Source organism: Hyperolius riggenbachi, chromosome 5, assembly GCF_040937935.1.
Source record: "Hyperolius riggenbachi isolate aHypRig1 chromosome 5, aHypRig1.pri, whole genome shotgun sequence".
NCBI classification, from domain to species: domain Eukaryota; kingdom Metazoa; phylum Chordata; class Amphibia; order Anura; family Hyperoliidae; genus Hyperolius; species Hyperolius riggenbachi.
Window position 1 is genome coordinate 396,016,901 of NC_090650.1, and position 23,561 is coordinate 396,040,461.

At 44.1% G+C, this 23,561-nt stretch overlaps 1 protein-coding gene across 4 annotated transcripts in view; it reads left to right on the forward strand.

Annotated features, from left to right (window-relative positions):
- The window catches only part of MROH1 (maestro heat like repeat family member 1), a 228,522-nt gene that overhangs the window by 94,383 nt on the left and 110,578 nt on the right, over window positions 1-23,561 (forward strand). For all 4 annotated transcript variants that reach the window (XM_068237842.1, XM_068237840.1, XM_068237843.1 and 1 more), the window contains exons 14-21: window positions 2,002-2,109; window positions 6,877-7,021; window positions 7,636-7,676; window positions 11,266-11,407; window positions 12,741-12,793; window positions 19,377-19,484; window positions 20,580-20,699; window positions 22,750-22,872. In XM_068237842.1, the coding sequence (XP_068093943.1) occupies window positions 2,002-2,109; window positions 6,877-7,021; window positions 7,636-7,676; window positions 11,266-11,407; window positions 12,741-12,793; window positions 19,377-19,484; window positions 20,580-20,699; window positions 22,750-22,872 (840 nt within the window). The remainder of the gene's footprint in view (window positions 1-2,001; window positions 2,110-6,876; window positions 7,022-7,635; window positions 7,677-11,265; window positions 11,408-12,740; window positions 12,794-19,376; window positions 19,485-20,579; window positions 20,700-22,749; window positions 22,873-23,561) is intronic.

The window sequence follows — 23,561 nt, forward strand, 5'->3', positions numbered from 1 at the left end:
TCAGGGGGGTCTTTAGAGCTGATATTGTGTTGAAACCCCTCCCACAGTGTGATGTCATGACCATGGCCCTGACAGTTTGTGTACCTCGTTGCATTGTGGGAAATAATGCCAAGCAAGCAGCATCTCCATCTGTGCATAGAACTCTTAGTAACAGACATTCCATTCAGATCACCTGGCCTGGGTCTAGGAATTCCCTGGACCATACACCTCCAACTAACATTAACTGTGTTTTTTGTATTTTTTAAACTATGCGTCAGGTGAACTTTCGTCCAACCAAAACCAAAATTTATTCTCCTCTGGAATGCAATTTTTCACACCTCTGGAATGCAACTTTTTTTTTTTTTTTACTGTAAAAAAACTCACTGTGTAGCTCATGTTGCTTCCAGGATCTGATAAGTGCTGGGCAGACGACGGGGAGAATTGGGATGGAAACATGGTGGTTGTGTAAACTGCGGTTAACGCTGGTAAGCAACAGTATAAACTGCCGTCCATTTATCTGAATGAACAGCGTTTAAGCGACAAGCGCCATAGCTGTTGTTTACCATCGCAGACCTGAACCAGCCCTAACTTTGCCAGAATCATCATATCACATGTCTTAGGTCTCTTTCACAGTGCGACGTTAAAGTCGCACGTTAGAAAATGTTCTAACGCACGGCAATACTAAGTCTGAGCGACATTCACAGTGCACACGTTGCGTTTGTTGCGTTATTGGAAAGTGCTGCATGCTGTGCGTTTAGCAATGAATCTGCTGCATTATTTGTGTTGCACGTGCTCAGTAATGTTTTTTATAAAAAAAAAATTGTAACGCATGCGCCGTTTTCGTTCCATTACTGTGCGATGAAAACGGTGCACCAAGAGATGCATAAAGAAAACGTCCAAGTTAAAGTCTATATGCGTTGCGTTAGGGCCACGTTGTGCGTCCTTAACGTCGCACTGAAATGCAACATCCTTCTGGGAAAGAGGCCTTAAGGTTTCCTTTAACCACTTAATCTGGATGACTATTATTGTCCAGATAGGAGCAGCTCTGGGCTATCTGGACAATTATATGCATCCAGTGTTGCCACAGCGGGTGCATGCACATGCGCCTGCAGCTTGTTCCTAGCGCAGCGGTATTTAGGTGGCGGCGATTGGAGAAGGGGAACGAGTATGCCCCGAGCCAACCACAGTGCCTGGAATGAATGAACATGACCCTGATCAGGGGGCCATGTTCATTCATAATAAGGAAAGGGTAACCCTGAATAGTGTTTGTAGCTCCATCTTATGGCAAAAAAGTAAAATTACAGTAGGCATACATTTTTAATTAAAAAGATATTCCTTCCAAAGCTCCCCCCCCCCCCCCCGCCCAGTTACCAAATAAACACTAGTTTAGAAAAAAAACGAAAACCTAAATTGTTGCCTTAGGGACTCTTCTTTTCTTGTATGTATGTCATGAGGGTATATTGCTGTTATTTTAGTAAATTAGGTCTAGTTACTGACCGGATAAAAAAAACTCCACAAAACTGAAAAAATACACCTTTATTTCCAAATAATATATTGTTGCCATACATTGTACTAGGAACAATTTATATGTGATAGCTGAGACTAACTGGCAAATAAAATGTGTGGGTTTTATTTATAGTAGCATTATTATAAAACGATAGGGGGTAGAATTGGAGAAATAGGCTACTTTTCATATTTTTCTTTTTCCTACAAAATGCATAGAAAATAAAGCAATTACTGAAAACCAGTATCGCCCATAAAAAGCCTAATTTGTGGGGAAAAAATAAAACAAGATCTAGATCATTCAGGTGTGAGAAAGGGTGATAAAGTTGTGGCCAAATGAATGGGAGGAGCACTGACTAGGAAATTGACTCTTGGCAGTAATGGTAAAATGGCCTGTGAGGTGAAGTTGTTACATTTGCCAGAATCATTAACATCTCACTGACCACTTCTAGTGCTCAGTCCTAAGATGGGAGATAAGTAATGAATTCCTCGAATATTTCTCCCACTATTGCCTTTCAGCTGAAGCGACAGAACTCTGACCAGGAGGATGTAACAGAGGAAAGTGTCCGGCGGATCAGCATCAACACCCTCTACCTAATCAGCACCACTGTAGACCGCATGGTTCATGTGAGCTTTGAGCTGTCCCATCTCCTTGTGCTTATTCTATTTCCCTTTTTATTATTTAAGAATTTTAACTATATACTTATGTTTTGAATGTATAATTTTAACACCTTAACAATCATTTAATACATACATTGGTTATCATTAGAGGACAACAGAGGTGACCTGTGACATGAGATAGACATGTGTACAGGGCTGAGGAGTCGGTCCAAAATTCCACCGACTCCGATTCCTCAGTTTAGGATTCCTCCGACTCCTCGACTCCGACTCCTCTAATTTGCATATGACAATTTTGTTGATTAAAAGTATGTAACGTGAAATTCGTCTCTTAACTGCCAACGCTTAGGAATTTTACAAGACCACTGAAGTGAGAAGGATATGTAGACTACTATATTTATTCCCTTTAGACTAAAACTAGTCCTTGGTAAGAGTACTTGTAAAAGGTACAATCCGGAACAAAGAACATTTATCAGGCCCTAGGCAATGTAACTGTGGGTACATGTAAGAATGATGTGCAGGTACTCTGCAGGGGAATAAGGGGATTCTTCCTCTATAAGGCTAATTTCACACCAGGACGTTGCGTTAGAGGGGGCGTTAAGGTCGCATAACGTCCCCCTAACTCAACGCCTGGTGGTGCTGGATCTGGACGTCAGAGTGAGCCGCGTTGTGCAGCTCACTCTGGCGTCAGTGATGCCGTGATGTGTACTCTTGTGCGCATGCGGCATCACGTGGTCCCGCCGGCCAATCACCGCACAGAGCGGCTGCTCCAGGAAGTAAACACTGCACGTCATAACGTGCAGTGCATATTAATTAGCCATGTGCCTGGCCGCTCTCCGCTCCTCCCCAACATTAGTGAGCATGTGCAAGCAGTCTAACGCGGCTCAGCCGCGTCTAAAGTACTGCATGCAGTACGTTGCCTTGTGACGCAGCGTTACAATGTAACGCAACGTCCGCACTGTGAACAGCCCCATTGATTTTTCATTACTGTGCGGTGGGCTGCGTTACAGGCTGCTCTAACGTGCGCCTGTAACGTCCCACTGTGAAACCAGCCTAAGGCCTCTTGCACACTGCACGCGATTCCGATTCAGATTCCGCTTTTTAATCAGTTTTTACATCCGATTCAGATTCAGATTTGCAGTGTGCAAGGAGCAAACTGTAAATCAGAATCTGAATCGGATGTAAACACTGATTAAAAAGCGGAATCTGAATCGGAATCGCGTGCAGTGTGCAAGAGGCCAAACACATTCTTCATGCACAATCTGAACATGGATCAAGCCCTAGGCAATGTAACTGTGGGTACATGTAAGAATGATGTGCAGGTACTCTGCAGGGGAATAAGGGGATTCTTCCTCTATTACACATTCTTCATGCACAATCTGAACAAGGTTTATGGGTGATAGACAACACCTCTGTGCACAACAATCTCAGTGGATTCCCTGCAGCTCTGTGGACAGTGCATATGTAGAGTATAGTACTATTGTGTAACAAAGTAAACCTGAGACAGATGAAATTAAAGTTTTATACATACTTGGGGCTTCCTCCAGCCGCTTTCAGGATAATCAGTCCCTCGTTGTCCTCCTCCACCACCTGGATCTTCTGCTATCAGTCCAGGTACTTGAGCCAGTGTGGCGTAGTGCGCATGCACACACTCCGCCACCGGGAGCATACTACACCTGTGCAGCACTATTACGCAGGTGCAGAACGCTCCTGGCTGTGGGAGCGGCATGTGGCTGGACTGCGCTGACTGGCTGAATTACCGGGACTCATAGCACAAGATGCAGGTGGTGGAGGACAGCGAGGGACTGATTGGTCTGAAGGGGGCTGGAGGAAGCACCAGGTATGTATAAGACTTTACTTTTCATCCGTCTCAGGTACCATTTAATTCGTAGTCACCAAACCAAATTTTAACATATCAAATTATTTGATTTCATCAGCAAAGAGAGTGCATACATTTGTATAAATCAGAATAAACGCAGAATTATTTCCATCTCATTGACCATCTCTATTAGTGACACGGCTCCACATCAGGCTTTATTCTTACAGCACAGATGTTATTTAGTATATATAAGAGATTCCTGTGTACGCATCATATATACAGTCACAATCAGATATGTATATCTGACTTTAAAAATACGGGGACTGCTTTATTGAAGCAGCACAAGTAACTAATTTTGATTGCTTTATTTCATTTTTGTGGACTGAGCACAGCTATTACTGTATATATACATTATTTTTAATGACTATTATGTGAGAAATAGAACATTTTATCATATTTTCTATTTTAATAACAGTTACAAATTCATTAGGAGTCGGTACATTTTTTCCCCCGACTCCGACTCCAGGCACCCAAAATTGCTCCGACTCCACGACTCCGACTCCACAGCCCTGCATGTACAGTGCCAAGCACACAAATAACTAGGCTGCATTCTTTTTTTTCTTTCTCTGCCTGAAAGAGTTAAACATCAGGTGTGCAAGTGACCATTTCTGCCATGGTCGGGACTGGGTCAGACTATAATATAACCCTCAATGATAAGTCATTACAGCCATAAAACACTATCCTGTCAGTAAATGGCTTCCTGGAGCAGGAAAGAGATAAAAAAAAAGGTCAATAATTCATAGATTGTAGCTCTGGCATACTTCAATGAATGGGTATTTGAGCAGAGACAATGAAACAGTAAAAACATAAAAACTAGATTTAACCCTCCTGGCGGTATGAAAAATTCCGGCAGGAGGCAGCGCGGCAGTTTTTTTTTTTAAATCAGGGCTCGCTACATGATAGCCGCTGCTCAGCGGCATCCCCCCGCCCTCTTCGATCGCCTTCGGCGATCTCCGATCAGGAAATCCCGTTCAAAGAACGGGATTTCCTGGAGGGCTTCCCCCGTCGCCATGGCGACGGGGCGGGTCATTGGGAGTCCTGATCCACCCCTCGGCGCTGCCTGGCACTGATTGGCCAGGCAGCGCACGGGGTCTGGGGGGGGCCCGCGCGCCGATCGGGCGCAGGCCGGCGGCGATCAGTGTGCTGGCGCAGCTAGCAAAGTGCTAGCTGCGTCCAGCAAAAAAAAATTTAAGAAAATCGGCCCAGCAGGGCCGAAGAAAACCTCATGCGCGGCTTACCCCGAACTACGTTTGGGGTTACCGCCAGGAAGGTTAAATATAAAATAAAACTGTAGGATATCTAAAAAAAAAAAAAAAAAAAAAAAAAAAAGTCATTTTTAGGAGGAGGATAGATGCAATTGTTTTTTCTCATCAGTTTTTCACCTCGGATGTCCTTTAAGGCCACAAAAATCTTCCTGCTTGTTGGAAGAGAATGTAAATATCAAACATTGGTAAATGAAGAAGACCCTCGTGATTTTTTTTTTTTTTACTGATTTATTGTCTGTGTTTTGGTGGAGGGGGGGGGGGAGTGTATGGGTTAATGTATTTTATATTTATATATTGTGGGTGTTGTGCAACCTGTTATGTTTTACAGGGGAAAGGGGTCTACTTATTGTCTGTGGTCGCTTCTGCTGGTGTGTGTGTGTGTGTGTGTGTGTGTGTGTGTGTGTGTGTGTGTGTGTGTGTGTCTGTGTGTGTGTCTGTGTGTGTGTCTGTGTGTGTCTGTGTGTCTGTGTGTGTCTGTGTGTCTGTGTCTGTCTCTGTGTGTGTGTGTGTGTGTGTGTGTGTGTGTGTGTGTGTGTGTGTGTGTGTGTGTGTGTGTGTGTGTGTGCGTCTGTCTCTGTCTGTGTGTGTGTGTGTGTGTGTGTGTGTGCGTCTGTCTCTGTCTGTGTGTGTGTGTGTGTGTGTGTGCGCGCTACAACTTGGGCATAACAAAATACACTCTCTGCACCTTAATGAGGAACTGTAATCTAAATAACATGATGCATTACAATATTAAGTTATTAATTATTTAGTCCGCGTTTGCCCACTGTGAAATCTTTCGTCTCCCTGATTTACATTCTGAAATTTATCACAGGTGATGACATCTTTAGTCCTGTCAGGTGCAGCTCTGAGGAATGTTTACTTCTGAGATTTCTGATGCCAGTGAAAATAATTCCTACTCTCCCAGAATGCTTTGGGAGGAGAAGTCTGCATAATAAACAGCCTATGCTACTGTATATATTCAGCAATATATAGATATAGGAAGTGTTTCTGATGCTGAAACCAGGAACATTAGTGGGTATCTTGAATAATTGCAGTCTACTAGCAAGTGGCTGGATGGTGTAATGGGTAAGGGCTCTGCCTCTGACACAGGAGACCAGGGTTCGAATCTCTGCTCTCTGTTCAGTAAGCCAGCACCTATTCAGTAAGAGACCTTAGGCAAGTTTCCCTAACACTGCTACTGCCTATAGAGCGCGCCCTAGTGGCTGCAGCTCTGGCGCTTTGAGTCCGCCAGGAGAAAAGCGCGATATAAATGTTATTTGTCTTGTCTACTATGTCATTACAGTTCTTCTTTAAAATGTGCACATTGTATTTCCGTAGCATGAAGAATTACTAAGCAAACGTACAGTTGGACAGTGTGAGCTATTACAATGCAGATATGTGAATAGGCCTATACAGTTGTATGGGTAGTGCGTTTACATACAGCAACATGTTGCACAGCAATGCCCATAGTGTGTACACCCCCTAAAGCATACATAATTTGTAGGTTCTGTGGTGTTTTTTTTTTTTTTTTTTTTTTTTTTGCCATGTCTAACGGGCACTATATGGCCTTAGCCATTTGTTTCTCTGGGTATTAGATAGTAAAGGCAGTAGGGGACATTGTCTAATATATATCCATTAATGACCATTCCTCAGGTGCTGTGGCCCTATCTCCTGGAGTTTGTAGTGCCCATACAGTACACAAACGCTCTGACTCCGATATGTAAGAGTTTGGTTCATCTGGGGCAGAAAAAGTTGGAGGCGGGGGTGGAGAAATTCCTCCTCGACTATAATGTGGATGGTGAGTGTTGTCATTTTAAACTTGTTTCCTAAGAATATTGTGTATTTTTTTCTGTTTTTATATATTGAAATCCATTTGTGTTGCTTTTCTTTGTCTTTTTTTTTGTTTGTGGCTCTTCCTTCCTTCCTGCCTTCCTGTATGTGGCTCTTCCTTCCTTCCTGTATGTGGCTCTTCCTTCCTTCCTTCCTGCCTGTGGCTCTTTCTTCCTGCCTGTGGCTCTTTCTTCCTGCCTGTGGCTCTTTCTTCCTGCCTGTGGCTCTTTCTTCCTGCCTGCTCTTCCTTCCTGCCTGTGGCTCTTCCTTCCTACCTGTGGCTCTTCCTTCCTGCCTGTGGCTCTTTCTTCCTGCCTGTGGCTCTGTCTTCCTGCCTGCTCTTCCTTCCTGCCTGTGGCTCTTCCTTCCTGCCTGTGGCTCTTCCTTCCTGCCTGTGGCTCTTCCTGCCTGTGGCTCTTCCTTCCTGCCTGTGGCCCTTCCTGCCTGTGGCTCTTCCTTCCTGCATGTGGCTCTTCCTTCCTTCCTTCCTGTGGCTTTGCTTCTTGTCTGTGGTTTCCTTATTTGTCTTCCTAATGTTCACCATAGCTGCACTGCTGATTCTCACTTTGTATTTCTCTATAGTGTATTTACCATCTCCATACGCCCTCTTTGCCCGGCTTTTGGTAAGTGACGTATTTAGATGTTTGTCTATTTTTATCTGCTCTCTTTCTCTTGTTAAATAGCTTTCTATGAGAGACGAGGCTGAGGGAGACGCCCAAACAGGCATTGGAGCAAACCAGATGCGCACAAACACTCCAGGCTTCCTCACCTGGTTGCAGTAACCCCTGTCCTCATTGTCCATAGATTTTATTTTACCAAATCCTCCGTATATTTCATAATACTGAGCCACCTCTTTACCTTATGTGTATCTCCTAATTCTACAATCTAATTCCCTAACATGTAACCTTTATTAACGCTTTTAAAACAAAGAAAGCAAGATAAATAGAAGGGGGATTTAAGTTGCGTAATGGGGATGGGTAAATACACCACTATCTGGTTCAGGTGTATTTTCCCAATCTCTTTAAATACTGTACACACCCCACAGTCCCCTATTAAGGTGCCCATACACTCGTCAGATTGGCCGCAGATAGATAAGAAATGCATCTGATGATCTATCTGATGCGTTTTTAGAACATTTTTTACCAGGATAGAATTCCAATAGATTTCAGTTTGAAATCTATTGAAATTCGATCTGATGGCTTTTTTTTGCCATCAGATTTCCATTAAGGCCAATGCACACTGATAAGCAATCTCATCAGATCGACCTAAATTTTCCATCCTGCCAGTTCGATGGAAATCCATCGAAATCGATCGAAATCGGCCGTCGATCGGTCGATTGGGCAACCGATTTTCAATCGATCAATCGATCGATCGATCGGGATCGATCGATCGGCCAGAAAATCGGCTGAGTGTATGGGCCCCTTTAGCTACATAACAACAGTGGAAAATAAATGCTTTCACAAAGACTGGCTGCTGTCTGAGCAAGTGCCAGCTTGAGTCACAGCACTTGTGTAATGCTCAGGTAATCAGCGCACAGCACTGTTAGTGAATACTAAATTTTCATTCAACATATTCACAATACACTTACATTCACCTCCACCAATTTTTCAACATGTTTCGCCCCAAAGAGGCTTCATCAGGGATGCATATGCACTGTCACTCTATATGTTGTATCCCTGACAAAGTCTCTTCGAGGCAAAACATGTTGGATAGTTGGTGGGAGTGAATTTTTTTGTACTGTGTATATTAAGGGGGCAAATTTAGTAATCACTAACAGTGGTGTGCCCTGATTACCTGAGCATTACCCATGTGCTGTGTCAACCTCTCAGGCTGGGACTTGCAGAGCCCTCAGCCAGTCTTTGTGAGTGACCAGCATTTATTGTACATTATGTAACTAATGGGGAGTATATATAAATATTAAGAAAATACACCTAAATCAGCTAGCTATTTTTTTTTTTTACCCATTCCCCATGCCTCCTTAGGCAACTTGCCTCACCCCTTATGTTTACTGTATTTTTCGGACTATAAGACGCACCTAGGTTTGGAGGACAAAAACCAGGGGAAAAAAATATATACTAAACCTGGTGCATCCATGGTGAAGGGGTATCTTGTGGATTATGCCCCCTTTGTACCTCATGCCCCCTTGTACCTTTTCTCCTCTGTCCCCCTTGTGTCTTCCTGTGTCCCCCTTGTGTCCTCCTCTATGCCCCTTTGTGTCCTCCGTTTGTCCCCCTGTGTCCTCCTCTGCATGGGCACATTACAGAGAGTCCTCGACACTGCAGTGGGTTGGAGGTTCATATTGGCAGGCCTTCACAAGTCAGGAACTTCCTGAATTTGGATGCAGTGGCTTTTCCCCCCTCTTTTGGGGGAGAAAAAGTGAGTTTTAGGCCCGGTTCACATCTGCAAAATGAGCAAAAAAGGATCCGGTGAGATGGCTCATTCTGTGGCTCGGTTCACATAGTGAAAACGGATCTGATCAATGATTGATCGGATCTGTTTTTACTCGGCAAAACATACATAATCTTCATAGGCAGTTGGCGGTAGAGGCTTCCTCTTCCGCTGTGACTACACAGTGCGTCATGTGACTAGTCACATGACACGGAAGAAACTGAAGCCTCTACCGCCGGCTGCCTATGAAGATTAGGTATGTATAAACCCTCCCTAGAACTGCTGCTGCACCCTCACCCTCCCGTCGCTCAGGTTCGCATCTGCCCATGCCCCCATCCCCGTGGAACAGTCCGTTTCTTCACTGGTGTGAAGAAACATTCTGTTTCCCATTGCCCTCAATGCTGCTGCATTTTGGTCCGGATCCGTTCCGCTTTGCAGAACGTTCCGGAAAATTAGGGCCTGCAGCAATTTTTAGGTCCAGGGACCGGAACGTATCCGTACTAACGGATGCATGTGAATGGATCCATTCACATCCGTTCCGTTTGTACAGTATACATTCCGGTTACGCTAATGTAAACCAGGCCTTATAGTCCAAAAAATACAGCATTTGTCTTGCTTTCTTTGGGGCATTAGATTGTAGATACAATCACATGATTTATAGATACATTTTGAGTACCCTTATTGCACTTGCATAACTTCTAATTCCTTAGTTCTCTAAGCACCTTATAATTCTTTATACTCTTGTACTTCTAACCTCATTATTACAATCTTCGCTGTACTTCGTTATGTCTGATCCATCTACCTCCTACACTTTATATCTCAGATTTCTCTTTACCATTTATGTCTTCCAACGTTACTCCCCTGTGCTTCATCCCTCGTAAAATCTCTCAATATGAAGCAAGAATATTGAGGCAGCAAAATACACTATTGTCTAGAGCAGGGGTGTCAAACTCAAATACAAAGTGGGCCGAAATTGTACACTGGAACCTAGTTACAGGCCAACTTCAATGTCTACTGGCCACCTTTCCTCCCTTATAAATTTCCCTTTTGTCTAATGGCCTCCCTCCAACCCCTGTACAATTCCTTGGTGTCTAGAGCCCCCCACCCTCTCCTATACAGTTCCCTAGTGTTTAGTGCTTTCCCCCTACTTCCCCCATTGGCTTCCCTGGTGTTCAAGAGCTTTACCTCCAATGTAGCTTCCCTGGTGGTCTAGTGTGGGCCAAATATAATGTAAAGTGGGGAAAACATTTGAGGGCCAAATTTAATGGCTCTGAGGGCCAGATTTGGCCAGCGAACCGGAGTTTCACATGTGTGGTCTAGACTCTAGAGGATAACTGCACAGCAGGCCACAGACTTAATACAAATGGGTTCTAATTCTCTCCCTCTCTAACTGCTTGACCAGGCTAGTTGAAATCTACGCCTTGTTTATGTCCGCTTATCTCTGTGTATTCCTTCGACTTCCGCGCCAGTATATACTGCTCCCATCATCCGTGCCGATACCGCGTTGCTGCAACCCGCTCACTCTGCAGTCACACTGACAGAAAAGCTGCTTATCTTGGTCAGGAGCCAATATCATTGCCTCCTGACACTGTGATTACTGTGAGCCAATCGCAGTGCTCACTGCTCATTTTGGCTAAAATCTGGTCCATGAGGGGCCAGTTCTAATTACGGTACTTGTTTGTTTGATCAGAGCCTAAAAACACTTGAAGTGACCTGGGTCGGCATTCTTGTCTCCGCAGAATGAGAACTTTCCCTTGGCTGAGGGTTGGGAGATGAGCCGTGTGGAGAAATGCTCCATCATTTGTCTTGTGTTTCTTTTTCTAGGTGGTGTCGGCCTCTCTGCAGCCCAGCGATGGAAGGAATGCAGCAGCTTTGCGTCTTCTCTCTGTTATGCAGATAAATATTCACCCGGCTGTTGGCCAGTGCTGGGAGCAGGCCGTCCCTGAACTGCTGCAGTGCCTGGAGGGTAAGCATTGCCTCTGCACTGACCCTGAGCAGCCACTGGGGGGAGTGGGGGTGGGGAGGTACCTGAAAGTAGCGGAACTAGGTTGTACCCAATGAATGGGCAAGATCGACCATGAGATAGATCTCTCTATTCAAATCTGATCAGCCTGCTTATATACTGCAGAGTACCTTGCAGGGGCCCCGAGGGACCACTGGTAACTTGGGTGGGTGGCAGGGGGTATCTAGCCAAATGCCCGGTTTTGTACCTTTTTGGAAGGCTGTCAATCTACCGTCGCTACCAGTGCAACCCTGCCCACTTTCAGTCAAGCAATAATTATGAACGATTTTGACTGTAAATCAGGCAGTAATGTTGGGCCATCAATCACAGTGATCGAATCTGCCAGGGAAAATCAATTACACTAATAAAAAAAGTGTTCCTTTCCTCTGTTGGTGGAAGCCTCTGGGGAGGCAGGAGGCTTTCTGCAGCACCTGAGGGATCAAGTGATTGAAACATTTTGCACAGTTAATTGCTTAACTTAAATTTTGAAAGGTCCATTAGATAGGAAATGCCTATATAGATGTAACACTGATGCCCAAAAGGGTCAAGCACGATTTTAGCACTGTGAATGTTCCATTCCTCTGTGCACTTCCAATCTCAGGTTTGTGGTCCGCTTTATATTTCTTGTTTGCTCTGTGATCATACACCTACATACGCAGCTGTGACATGGGTTAATTGCTGGCATTTTTTGTACTTGTTTGGTGGGGGGTTATTATGATTTTTGTTTTTTCACACCTTGCACTGTAGTTATGTGTACACCTGACAAAGCACTTCTTGGGTGAAACATGTTGGGTTTTTTATTATGTGCCTCTGGGGGGTGATTTTTGACCTCAGCACTGTCTGCACTCTGTGTTGTATCGTGTGCGACCCATATAGGAGGCGTGCCTAGTGAAGCTTTAGAGTTTGTATAATGTGAATGTGATCCCATACCACTGATGCTACCCTCACCTTACTTCTAGTTCCTATCAACCTACCTGTGTGGTCCCATATCTATGGGGTTTTAGGCTATACAAATCTCTCTATGTATCAGTCTAGTTTACTGAACATACCATTGTTTGCACTGACTGATGCACAGAGCAGTATACCGTAACTGCCGACATGCAGACCCTTGACACCCTTGATCTATTGACTCTATTGTCATTTATTTCATTTGTTGTTGCCTTGGATTCTAATAACCTAATAAGTTATATTTTAGTGCGCTCTTTAAGAGTATTCTGAGTTAATTCCCCCAGTTACACTTTTTATTTCCTTTCAGTTTTTGTATTATTTGCTCTGTGATCATTTGTTTGTGTTTTAGAAGCTGATGAGATTCCTCCGCGGCAGAAAGACTGGGAAGAGAAACTCTTGAAGGTACAGTCTATACACAGCAGACTGATCTGTGAGCAGTATGAGAGGATGCAGCATGCATTGCAGACTGTGGTGCCTGCGTGTGGTCAGTAGGGGTCAGTGTGGAGCAGGCCTGTTAGAATCATTAATCGGATGGAGCTATAAAGTGTTTCTCTAGCTGGACATGGTTCCCCGCAGTTTCCAGCGGATAAAGACATCCTGTCTGGGGGCCAGTTACCGCCATCTGTATGTTATTACTGCTGAAATGTTTGATTTCTCATAAATCCAGAGCAGGTTCCGCTGTCATTTACATGCCACCCTCATGTGTCAGGTCCTGTCTATTTATCCCGATCCCTTATGTGTGATCTGAGCTCCGACTGTAGGTGGCCATACACTAGTCATTACATGCCAACCTTGTCAGGTCCTGTCTATTTATCACGATCCCTTATGTGTGATCTGAGCTCCGGCTGTAGGTGGGCGTACAGGTCCTGTTTATTTATCCCGTTCCCTTATTGTTTCTGAGCTGAGCTATGACTGGCCATACATTAGTCAATCTGCCACCAGATGGACCATCAGATAGATCCCTCTCATGATCTGATGAGAGAGATATCTGCTACCTGCTCACACACTGCACACCCATTTTTCAATAAACTCCGCATTAAATCCGTTAGAAATCATTCTAGCACTGCTGCCACCCCCACAAGTGTATATGTGTGTGTCCTCCTTGTGTCAGCGCCCCCCCCCCCCAACCTGTGCCTGTGTTTATAACCTTTTCTGGCGACACAAATCCCCACCCTCTCCCAGTGTCACAATTTTATTTTTTTAACTCCGCAAAGGACACACATTTATTCTATTTTGACTGCATTAAGCCACAGACACCAAAGTATTACATTCTGATCCCATACTGCCGGTTTCCTTTCAGGCAAAAATGATTCATACAGTGTTAATATGTGTTGTAGATTGATGAGAATATTTCATAGTGTGTCACAAATTTAAAGATGGGATTTGTAGCTGCAGAATCTTTATTTTTAAGAAGTAACCATCTGAATGAGTTCTCAGATTTATCGAGCACCTAGTAGCCTCTACAAGAGTGCTGAGATTTATCGAGCACCTAGTACCCTCTACAAGAGTGCTGAGATTTATCGAGCACCTAGTACCCTCTACAAGAGTGCTGAGATTTATCGAGCACCTAGTACCCTCTACAAGAGTGCTGAGATTTATTGAGCACCTAGTAGCCTCTACAAGACTGCTGAGATTTATAGAGCACCTAGTAGCCTTAACAAGAGTGCTGAGATTTATCGAGCACCTAGTACCCTCTACAAGAGTGCTGAGATTTATCGAGCACCTAGTACCCTCTACAAGTGTGCTGAGATTTATCGAGCACCTAGTAGCCTCTACAAGAGTGCTGAGATTTATCGAGCACCTAGTAGCCTCTACAAGAGTGCTGAGATTTATCGAGCACCTAGTAGCCTCTACAAGAGTGCTGAGATTTATCGAGCACCTAGTAGCCTCTACAAGAGTGCTGAGATTTATCGAGCACCTAGTAATACAATACAATACAATACAATACAATAATACAATAACATTTCTATAGCGCTTTTCTCCCATAGGACTCAAAGCGCTTAGGCTCTCTCAGATTCAGTAATTAGTAGGATGAAGTATTCACACAACAAAAGTTATATTTCTGCAAATGCCAAACTGAACAGGTGGGTTTTCAGTCTGGATTTAAACACGTCCAGGGATGGAGCTGTCCTGATCTGTTGAGGTAAGGAGTTCCAAAACGTAGGGGCAGCATGACAGAAGGCTCTGGGACCAAAAGTTTCCAAGTGGACTCTGGGTATGACTAGATTATTAGAACCTGTTGATCTGAAAATGCGGGGATTGCTACGCAGCTGCAACATATCTTTCATGTATCCAGGGCCTAAATTATTCAGGGATTTAAATGTCAGTAGGCCGATCTTGAATAGGACCCTCCATTCTATAGGTAGCCAGTGAAGGGAGTGCAGGACTGGCGTTATGTGGCAGTGACGGGGTTGGTTGGTTAGCAGTCTGGCAGCAGTATTCTGTATCAGCTGTAGTCGGTACAAGACCTTTTTTGGAAGGCCAGTGTAGAGAGCATTGCAGTAGTCCAGTCGGGATGTGATGAAGGCGTGGACTAAGGTTGGCAGATCTTCTGGGGGTATGAGGTGCTTGATTTTTGCAATGTTCTTCAGGTGAAAATAGGATGATTTCACCACAGCAGAGATTTGAGTTCTGAACTTTAAATCCCAATCAATTAGAACTCCCAGGCTACGCACATGATCAGAGCTGCGCAGATCCGTGCCTCCTATTCCCAGTGGTGAAGACTGCAAGTTAAGTTGTTTTGTTATCATGCTCTGCCCTCCTATCAGAAGGACTTCAGTTTTGTCTGCATTTAGTTTCAGCCAGTTGTCATTCATCCATTGCTGTAGTTCACGTAAGCAGGCGTTTATAGTTAGAGTTGGGTCTGTCACACCAGGCTTGAAGGAAAGATATAGTTGAGTGTCGTCTGCATAGCAGTGGTATGTCAGGCCATGTTTTTGGATTAGTTTTCCCAGCGGTAACATGTAAATCGTGAAAAGCAGGGGAGAGAGGATTGAGCCCTGGGGCACCCCATACCTAAGTGATACAGGGGTGGACAGGAAGGGCCCCATAGACACTTTGTGGGTTCTGCCACTCAAGAAGGATTGGAACCACTGAAGAACTATGCCATCAATGCCGCAGTATTCCTGTAGCCTGTTTATCAAGATGTCATGAGTGCTGAGATTTATCGAGCACCTAGTAGCCCTAACAAGAGTGCTGAGATTTATCGAGCACCTAGTAGCCCTAACAAGAGTGCTGAGATTTATCGAGCACCTAGTAGCCTCTACAAGAGTGCTGAGATTTATCGAGCACCTAGTAGCCTCTACAGGAATGCTGAGATTTATCGAGCACCTAGTAGCCTTACAAGAGTGCTGAGATTTATCGAGCACCTAGTAGCCTCTACAAGAGTGCTGAGATTTATCGAGCACCTAGTAGCCTCTACAAGAGTGCTGAGATTTATCGAGCACCTAGTACCCTCTACAAGACTGCTGAGATTTATAGAGCACCTAGTACCCTCTACAAGTGTGCTGAGATTTATCGAGCACCTAGTAGCCTCTACAAGAGTGCTGAGATTTATCGAGCACCTAGTAGCCTCTACAAGAGTGCTGAGATTTATCGAGCACCTAGTAGCCTCTACAAGACTGCTGAGATTTATAGAGCACCTAGTACCCTCTACAAGTGTGCTGAGATTTATCGAGCACCTAGTAGCCTCTACAAGAGTGCTGAGATTTATCGAGCACCTAGTAGTCTCTACAAGAGTGCTGAGATTTATCGAGCACCTAGTAGCCTCTACAAGAGTGCTGAGATTTATCGAGCACCTAGTAGCCTCTACAAGAGTGCTGAGATTTATCGAGCACCTAGTAGCCTCTACAAGAGTGCTGAGATTTATCGAGCACCTAGTAGCCTCTACAAGAGTGCTGAGATTTATCGAGCACCTAGTAGCCTCTACAAGAGTGCTGAGATTTATCGAGCACCTAGTAGCCTCTACAAGAGTGCTGAGATTTATCGAGCACCTAGTAGCCTCTACAAGAGTGCTGAGATTTATCGAGCACCTAGTAGCCTCTACAAGAGTGCTGAGATTTATCGAGCACCTAGTAGCCTCTACAGGAATGCTGAGATTTATCGAGCACCTAGTAGCCTCTACAAGTGTGCTGAGATTTATCGAGCACCTAGTAGCCCTAACAAGAGTGCTGAGATTTATCGAGCACCTAGTAGCCTCTACAAGACTGCTGAGATTTATAGAGCACCTAGTACCCTCTACAAGTGTGCTGAGATTTATCGAGCACCTAGTAGCCTCTACAAGAGTGCTGAGATTTATCGAGCACCTAGTAGCCTCTACAAGAGTGCTGAGATTTATCGAGCACCTAGTAGCCTCTACAAGAGTGCTGAGATTTATCGAGCACCTAGTAGTCTCTACAAGAGTGCTGAGATTTATCGAGCACCTAGTAGCCTCTACAAGAGTGCTGAGATTTATCGAGCACCTAGTAGTCTCTACAAGAGTGCTGAGATTTATCGAGCACCTAGTAGCCTCTACAAGAGTGCTGAGATTTATCGAGCACCTAGTAGCCTCTACAAGAGTGCTGAGATTTATCGAGCACCTAGTAGCCTCTACAAGACTGCTGAGATTTATAGAGCACCTAGTACCCTCTACAAGTGTGCTGAGATTTATCGAGCACCTAGTAGCCTCTACAAGACTGCTGAGATTTATAGAGCACCTAGTACCCTCTACAAGTGTGCTGAGATTTATCGAGCACCTAGTAGCCTCTACAAGAGTGCTGAGATTTATCGAGCACCTAGTAGCCTCTGCAAGAGTGCTGAGATTTATCGAGCACCTAGTAGCCTCTACAGGAATGCTGAGATTTATCGAGCACCTAGTAGCCTCTACAAGAGTGCTGAGATTTATCGAGCACCTAGTAGCCTCTACAAGAGTGCTGAGATTTATCGAGCACCTAGTAGCCTCTACAAGAGTGCTGAGATTTATCGAGCACCTAGTAGCCTCTACAAGAGTGCTGAGATTTATCGAGCACCTAGTAGCCTCTACAAGAGTGCTGAGATTTATCGAGCACCTAGTAGCCTCTACAAGAGTGCTGAGATTTATCGAGCACCTAGTAGCCTCTACAAGACTGCTGAGCATCTAGTAGATCATATTTTTAGATCCAGTAGCTCCCCCCCACACAGGCAAGAATTATATATATATATATATATATATATATATATATATATATATATATATATATATTTATATTTATTTATTTATATATATTTATATATATATATATATATATATATATATATATATATATATATATATATATATATATATATATATATATATATATATATTTTTATATATATATATATATATATTTTTATATATATATATATTTATATATTTTTATATATATATATATATATATATTTATATATTTATATATTTTTAAATAATTCAGCCCAGTTTTAGTACCCACCTTGCTGCCTTTTTTTTTGTTTGCTCTTGGCAACATCGGTTAAGAGATTGCCTGTTGGGATGAAGGATAGTGGGGTCTTTATAGGCCACGTGCCGCTACGGTAGCCATTAAAGAGGAGCTGTTAGGTATAAGGTCTCAGAGAAAATAAACACATATATCAGTAGCTAAATATAGGCTGTACTTACATTACATATGTATTTCACTGTCCACGTTTGGATTTCACAGAATTTTTATATAGTATATGCAGAGAATGATGCTCCTGACAGCTCATGGCAGGTTCCATGTTTGTCTGTTTCCTATGAAGCCAAATGTGTCATCATGTCCTGCCTGCTTCCTGATCACAGAAAAGCTCGTACTGAATAACACTAGTGTGCAGTGAATATTAATGAGCCATGTGGCTAGGAACAATAGCGGACTCCTGCAGTGTACTCTGCCGGGAGATTTATCAGTGCTGTGCGCTGGACTGAGTTACATGCTATTGTTACTTGACCCTGTAACTTCTCATTAGCAGCTGAGGGGAGAGCCCCAGAATGCTTTGCAGTATGGTATGCGGCTTGCGTCTTCTTAAGAGCTTGGGAATAACAGCTTTGCTCATAAGCACACATCAAATGTAAGAGAGATTTTTATCTTCAGTAATGCCTTTTTGGCTTCCTTCTAAACTGTTTAACACAGGAGAATAGAGGTTTAAATTAGCTTTTGTAGCCTGACAGTTACTCTTTAAGGCCTGACCGGAGCTCTGAACATGATGACTAAAGAGAATCAAAGACTGTGTGGGGTTACTGCTCTCCCATCTGAAGCCTCCTTAGCCAGCGTTCCTTGTTTCGCAACCTAAAATATAGCAAGTACCGGGGTAACCAGGGCCAACCAGAAACTAGCACTGCTGCCTTGCGGTGGAAATTGAATGGAAGGGAATGAACCCCCCCCAAAAAGTTAGTGTGACTGGGAGCTTTAGCTGGCAGCCCCACCACCAGGATCGGTTGCTGAAAGCTGATTACCTACACACCTTAAAAAAAACCCGAGCCAAAGCTGGGGTTCAGAAACCTACTTGCCGAAAAAGAGTGAAGCCTCTGGATCCTGCGAAGACTTCCCGTGTCCTCCTTGCTGTCGCCAGGACCCTTCTAAACACTGGGTGCACTTCTCTTCTAACACGAGTGTGGCTGTGCTGCTTCTTGCATGCATGTGGCTGTGCTGCACCCGCACCTGTGCAGTAGCACGGAACTGAAGACTCAGTACAGTCATGCTGACCTGAAGAGGAGGGTGGCCCTGATCTTGTTTCCGACAAGCCCTTATCAGAAACCTGTGGAGGGGCTCCACACTCTGCAACATGGCACTGGAGAACAGCTTGGGAAACCTCTGTAGGATCCAGAGACTTCCCTCTTAGGTATGTAAGTGTTCTCATACCCAAGGTTCGCCTTGGACACACATTTAATCAAACCGTTACTGAAACTAAGGTGAAGTATCCAGAAAAAAAGTGTTTTGTTTCATTTAGTGGTATGTGAATTGGTTTACTGTATGGTTATGTAAGCGTTGTTTTGTAGCTTCTGATGGACACTCTGCAAGCGGTGGGGAATGACGATTGGACATGTCAGCTGTCGCAGGAGATGAGAAAGCAGTTCAGCAACTACAGCAGTTCCTCAGTGGAGAAGGTCAGTGTTGGCACAGTCGGATTTCTGACTGATAACTCCATAAAAATAACATCACCACTCTCTACTCTTGTGCCAACCTAAGGACCTGTGGGCCCTGATGCAAGTTTTACATTGGGCCCCCCAAGCACTCTATACATAACAATTGATATGGCGCACCAAAACCTGCCAATAGCAACTACAGTGTCAGAGGTGCAAGAAGGGGATGGGGAGCAGGTTGTTAATGATTACTACTATACAATGCATCTATGGAAGTGATTATTATGAGCACAGGACCAAAAGCGAGCTAATACTGTAGTTGAGGGAAAACCCTTCAGGGCCCTGATGTGGTTGCTACCTCTGCAACCCCTATTGCTACGCCCCTGCCCACAACTCTTAATCTATATTTAGAATCCGAACACCGGAGTGCTGCAGAGCTCATCCCTGATCCCCTCCATATGCTTTCATTAGCATAGAGCTTTTGGGAATAGTTGGTGGTCGCCAGCGATTCCAAATTGCAGCTGAAATCCCTTCTGTGGGCCCCAGGCTTTAGGGCTTTTCGATTTTCCCTGTGAGCAGCCTTGAAGTATAACTGTGCTTGCGCACATAAGTACAGCGATGTCTGTCTGCACCCTCAAATTTCAACAGGAAAAGTAAACTAGTCCTTCTAACTAGGATGTCCAGAGAACGAGATCTGGGGCCTTCTTTAATAGACACAGAACATATACTTTGCGCTCTTCTCCTGGTGGACTCAAAGCGCCATAGCTGCAGCCACTAGGGTGGTAGAGAGTCTTGCCCAAAGACTTCTTACTGAATCGGTAGAGCAGAGATTCGATCCCTGGGCAGAGCCCTTAACCAGGACACTCGCCAGCCATCAGCCCCTTTGTCTCAATAATCCACTGAGCTTACAAAATCCCCCCCCCCCCCCCCCCCCCACAGAAAAGAGACTGGAAGGATGTCTATATAATGATTGTGGATAAATTTGGACCCCCACCATGTGTACAATTGTAACTTTAGCTTAAAATACAAATAGAAATAAATGCTGCAGGTATCTTGGCTTGATGACAGATTTCCACTGGGTGGCGTTGTTGCTCTTCATCATCCTCTGTTTCTTCCTAGAACTTCCTGTATAAATGCATAGGAACTGCATTGGGTGCCTGTGCCAACCGTGAAGTGGTGAGAAAAGAGCTCCAGGAGCTGCTGGGCAATGCCCGCTACCAGGATGAGGCCGAGAGAGAGGTAATCGCCTGCTACTTACATGCCAAGTCAGTCATGTGCTGTTATCTGTCAGTGGCAGCAGTTGTCCATCCATGCAGATCATACTAAAGCTGGCCACTAACGGTCCAATTTCTAGCAAAAAATCGTTCGAGCGATCAGAAATTCTGATCGGACGAAAAATCGTTCACTACACCATCAACTAACCAATCATTGCTTCCTATCTATCACGACCACCAAGAAAATCCAAATTTTCGTTCAACGAAAATTCATTCGGGCGACATTTTTTTCACTCGTTCATAATCGATTGTGTCCACCAATGGAGGTTATTTACAACCAATCCGATCAGAATTTCTGATCGCTCTAATGATTTTTCGCTAGAAATTGGACCGTTAGTGGCCAGCTTTAAGCTTTGTACACACCTTCAATTTTGATTGGCCAATGATGGGGCAAATTTTACCACTCCCATGTAATATGAGTTTACCTACTCAATCTGTTCATAGTGCTGTTTTCAAAATCTGTTGGTCCTCATACTACATGGAGGTGTAAAATTGGCCAATAAAAATTGGGTGTGTGTACCAAGCTTTACAGGAGACCATTTATAAAGGTCATCATTTCTGTAGGCTTTTATGGGCTGTTTTGCCTATTTTTTTTATTTGTCCTCACAAATTTTTAAATCCATATTTGTTTTTTAAACATTTTAAGGGTCGGTTCACACTTGCTTTAAAAACATATCCATTGCTCCGGTTTTTTTTTTTTGGCCCAGACCAAAACCGGAGCCACGGATACCAATGTTAAAAATAGCTGCAGTCTTCACACACTTCAAAACCGGATCCGGTTTAAAAAGCTGAACGGAGAGTCCAGATTTGTAGGTTTTTCATGGACCCCGGATACACGGAGGGGTAGTAAAACCCAATGCAAAAACGGATCTCCCTCTACACCAGTGATCATTAACAGCTGGAGAGCCAAGTTTGCAGAACTACAAGTCCCACAATGCATTTGTCTTTATGAATCATGACTGTGGCTGTCAGACTCCTGCAATGCATTTTGGGACTTGTAGTTCCTTAACAGCTGCAGAGCCAAGTTTGCAGATCACTGTTTTACACAGACAGTTTTAAGGTGGCCACTAATGATCCAATCTTTTTCATCCAATTTTACCAAATCTATATAGTATAAGGGTAAATTGAGTGAGTATATTGGATGCATACTTTAGGCAGTTCCCTTATATTGCATAGAAATGGTAAGATTGGATGAAAACGATTGGATCATTAGTGGCCACCATATGACAAAGAAAAGTATACGTTTCCAGTGTCACAGCCCTGTCTGTGGGTGGTTGGCGGCCGCCTGCTGGAGGGGGTAGCAGCCAGGAAGGGGGGCAGTGGGCACAGCGGCAGGGAGGAGGGTTGTACCCACCTCCCTCACCTGGGTCCCCCCTTCCACGCCCCCCCCTCCAACTAGTTTCCTTAAAATCAAGCCTATAGCGAGCGGGGAACTCACTCACTTTCTTGCGTTTCACTTCCTGCAATGCTGCCCTCTGTACTTCAGTGTGCTGTATTGCAGAAAGTCACGGGGCGAGCGGTGGATCAAGGAAGTGAGTGAGTTCGCCGCTCGCTATAGGCCTGATTTTATTAAGCCTATTGATTTTATTATTGACCGCAGGTCAATGCTTTATTTTAGCTCATCTCATTTCTCCATCCAAAGCTCTGTTGAAGTGAATTAATCAACGGAATATTTATAGGCTTTAGGATATTTATAGTTGGCGATCAGAGTACTGATTGTCTCTTTTTGGCTACTTTGGGGATCTGTAGTCAGAGAGCCAGCTCTTTATAAATGGGCCCAATGTATTCCCTTACAGGGAGCCATTGAATGTTTTTTTTAGGTTGGTTTAAACTTCTGAGAGGGGTTTGACTGCCTCTCTAATAAAGTACCTTGATGTTCTGTGATCATGTGACTGGCTTATACAGATTACAGGCTTTTGTAGGAAATCCTATGGCTGGCCCAGCAAGATGGCTACTGTGTTGTCTCCATTCAGTGACCGTTTGTGTGAAATGATCAGTGCTTTTCTCCTCCTCAGGGTCTGGCCATTGCGTTTGGAATCTGCTCAGCTCACCATCTGGACGACACCTTGGACAAGCTGTCAGAGTTCCTGAAATCTGACATTATGAAGAAAAACATGGGAATCTTCAATATTTTCAAGGTACAGAAGTACTGTGCGTCTCGGGGCAGTGTGTTGTTGGCATTCTAGGGCAAGGGGCGGCATAGCTTGCTTCTTTAATCTGTCATCTAGGTGGCATACTGGATTAGTGAGCTCAAAACCCACAGCTTCACATTTCCTATTGGCTGATATCGATTCCCATCCTATAAATGGCAGGTGTAAAGCTTACTTCCTGTTGCCTGAGATTTCTTTTTTTTTGTAGGCCACACAGTTAGTGTAGGAACATTGGTTAAAGTACAACTGAATTAGAGGGACATGGAGGCTGCCATATTGATTTCCTTTTAAACAATACCAGTTGCCGGGCAATCCTGCTGATCCTCTGCCTCTAATACATTTAGCCATAGACCCTGAACAAGCATGCAGCAGATCAGGTGTTTCTGACATTATTGTCAGATCTGACAAGATTAGCTGCCTGCTTGTTTCTGGTGTTACTCAGGCACTACTGCAGCCAAATAGATCAGCAGGGTTGCCGGGCAATGGGTATTTAAAAGGAAATAAATATGGCAGCCTCCATATTCTTCTCACTGCAGTTGTCCTTTAAGAAGAGATATGTGCATGTGAAACTTCGTTCTCTCACTTGTAAGGGTTTGGCGATTTCAAGCCACATTTATCATCACTCGCTATCCTAAGTGTGTATAGACCTTTTTTTCACAGCCTTTTTTTCTGGTTCT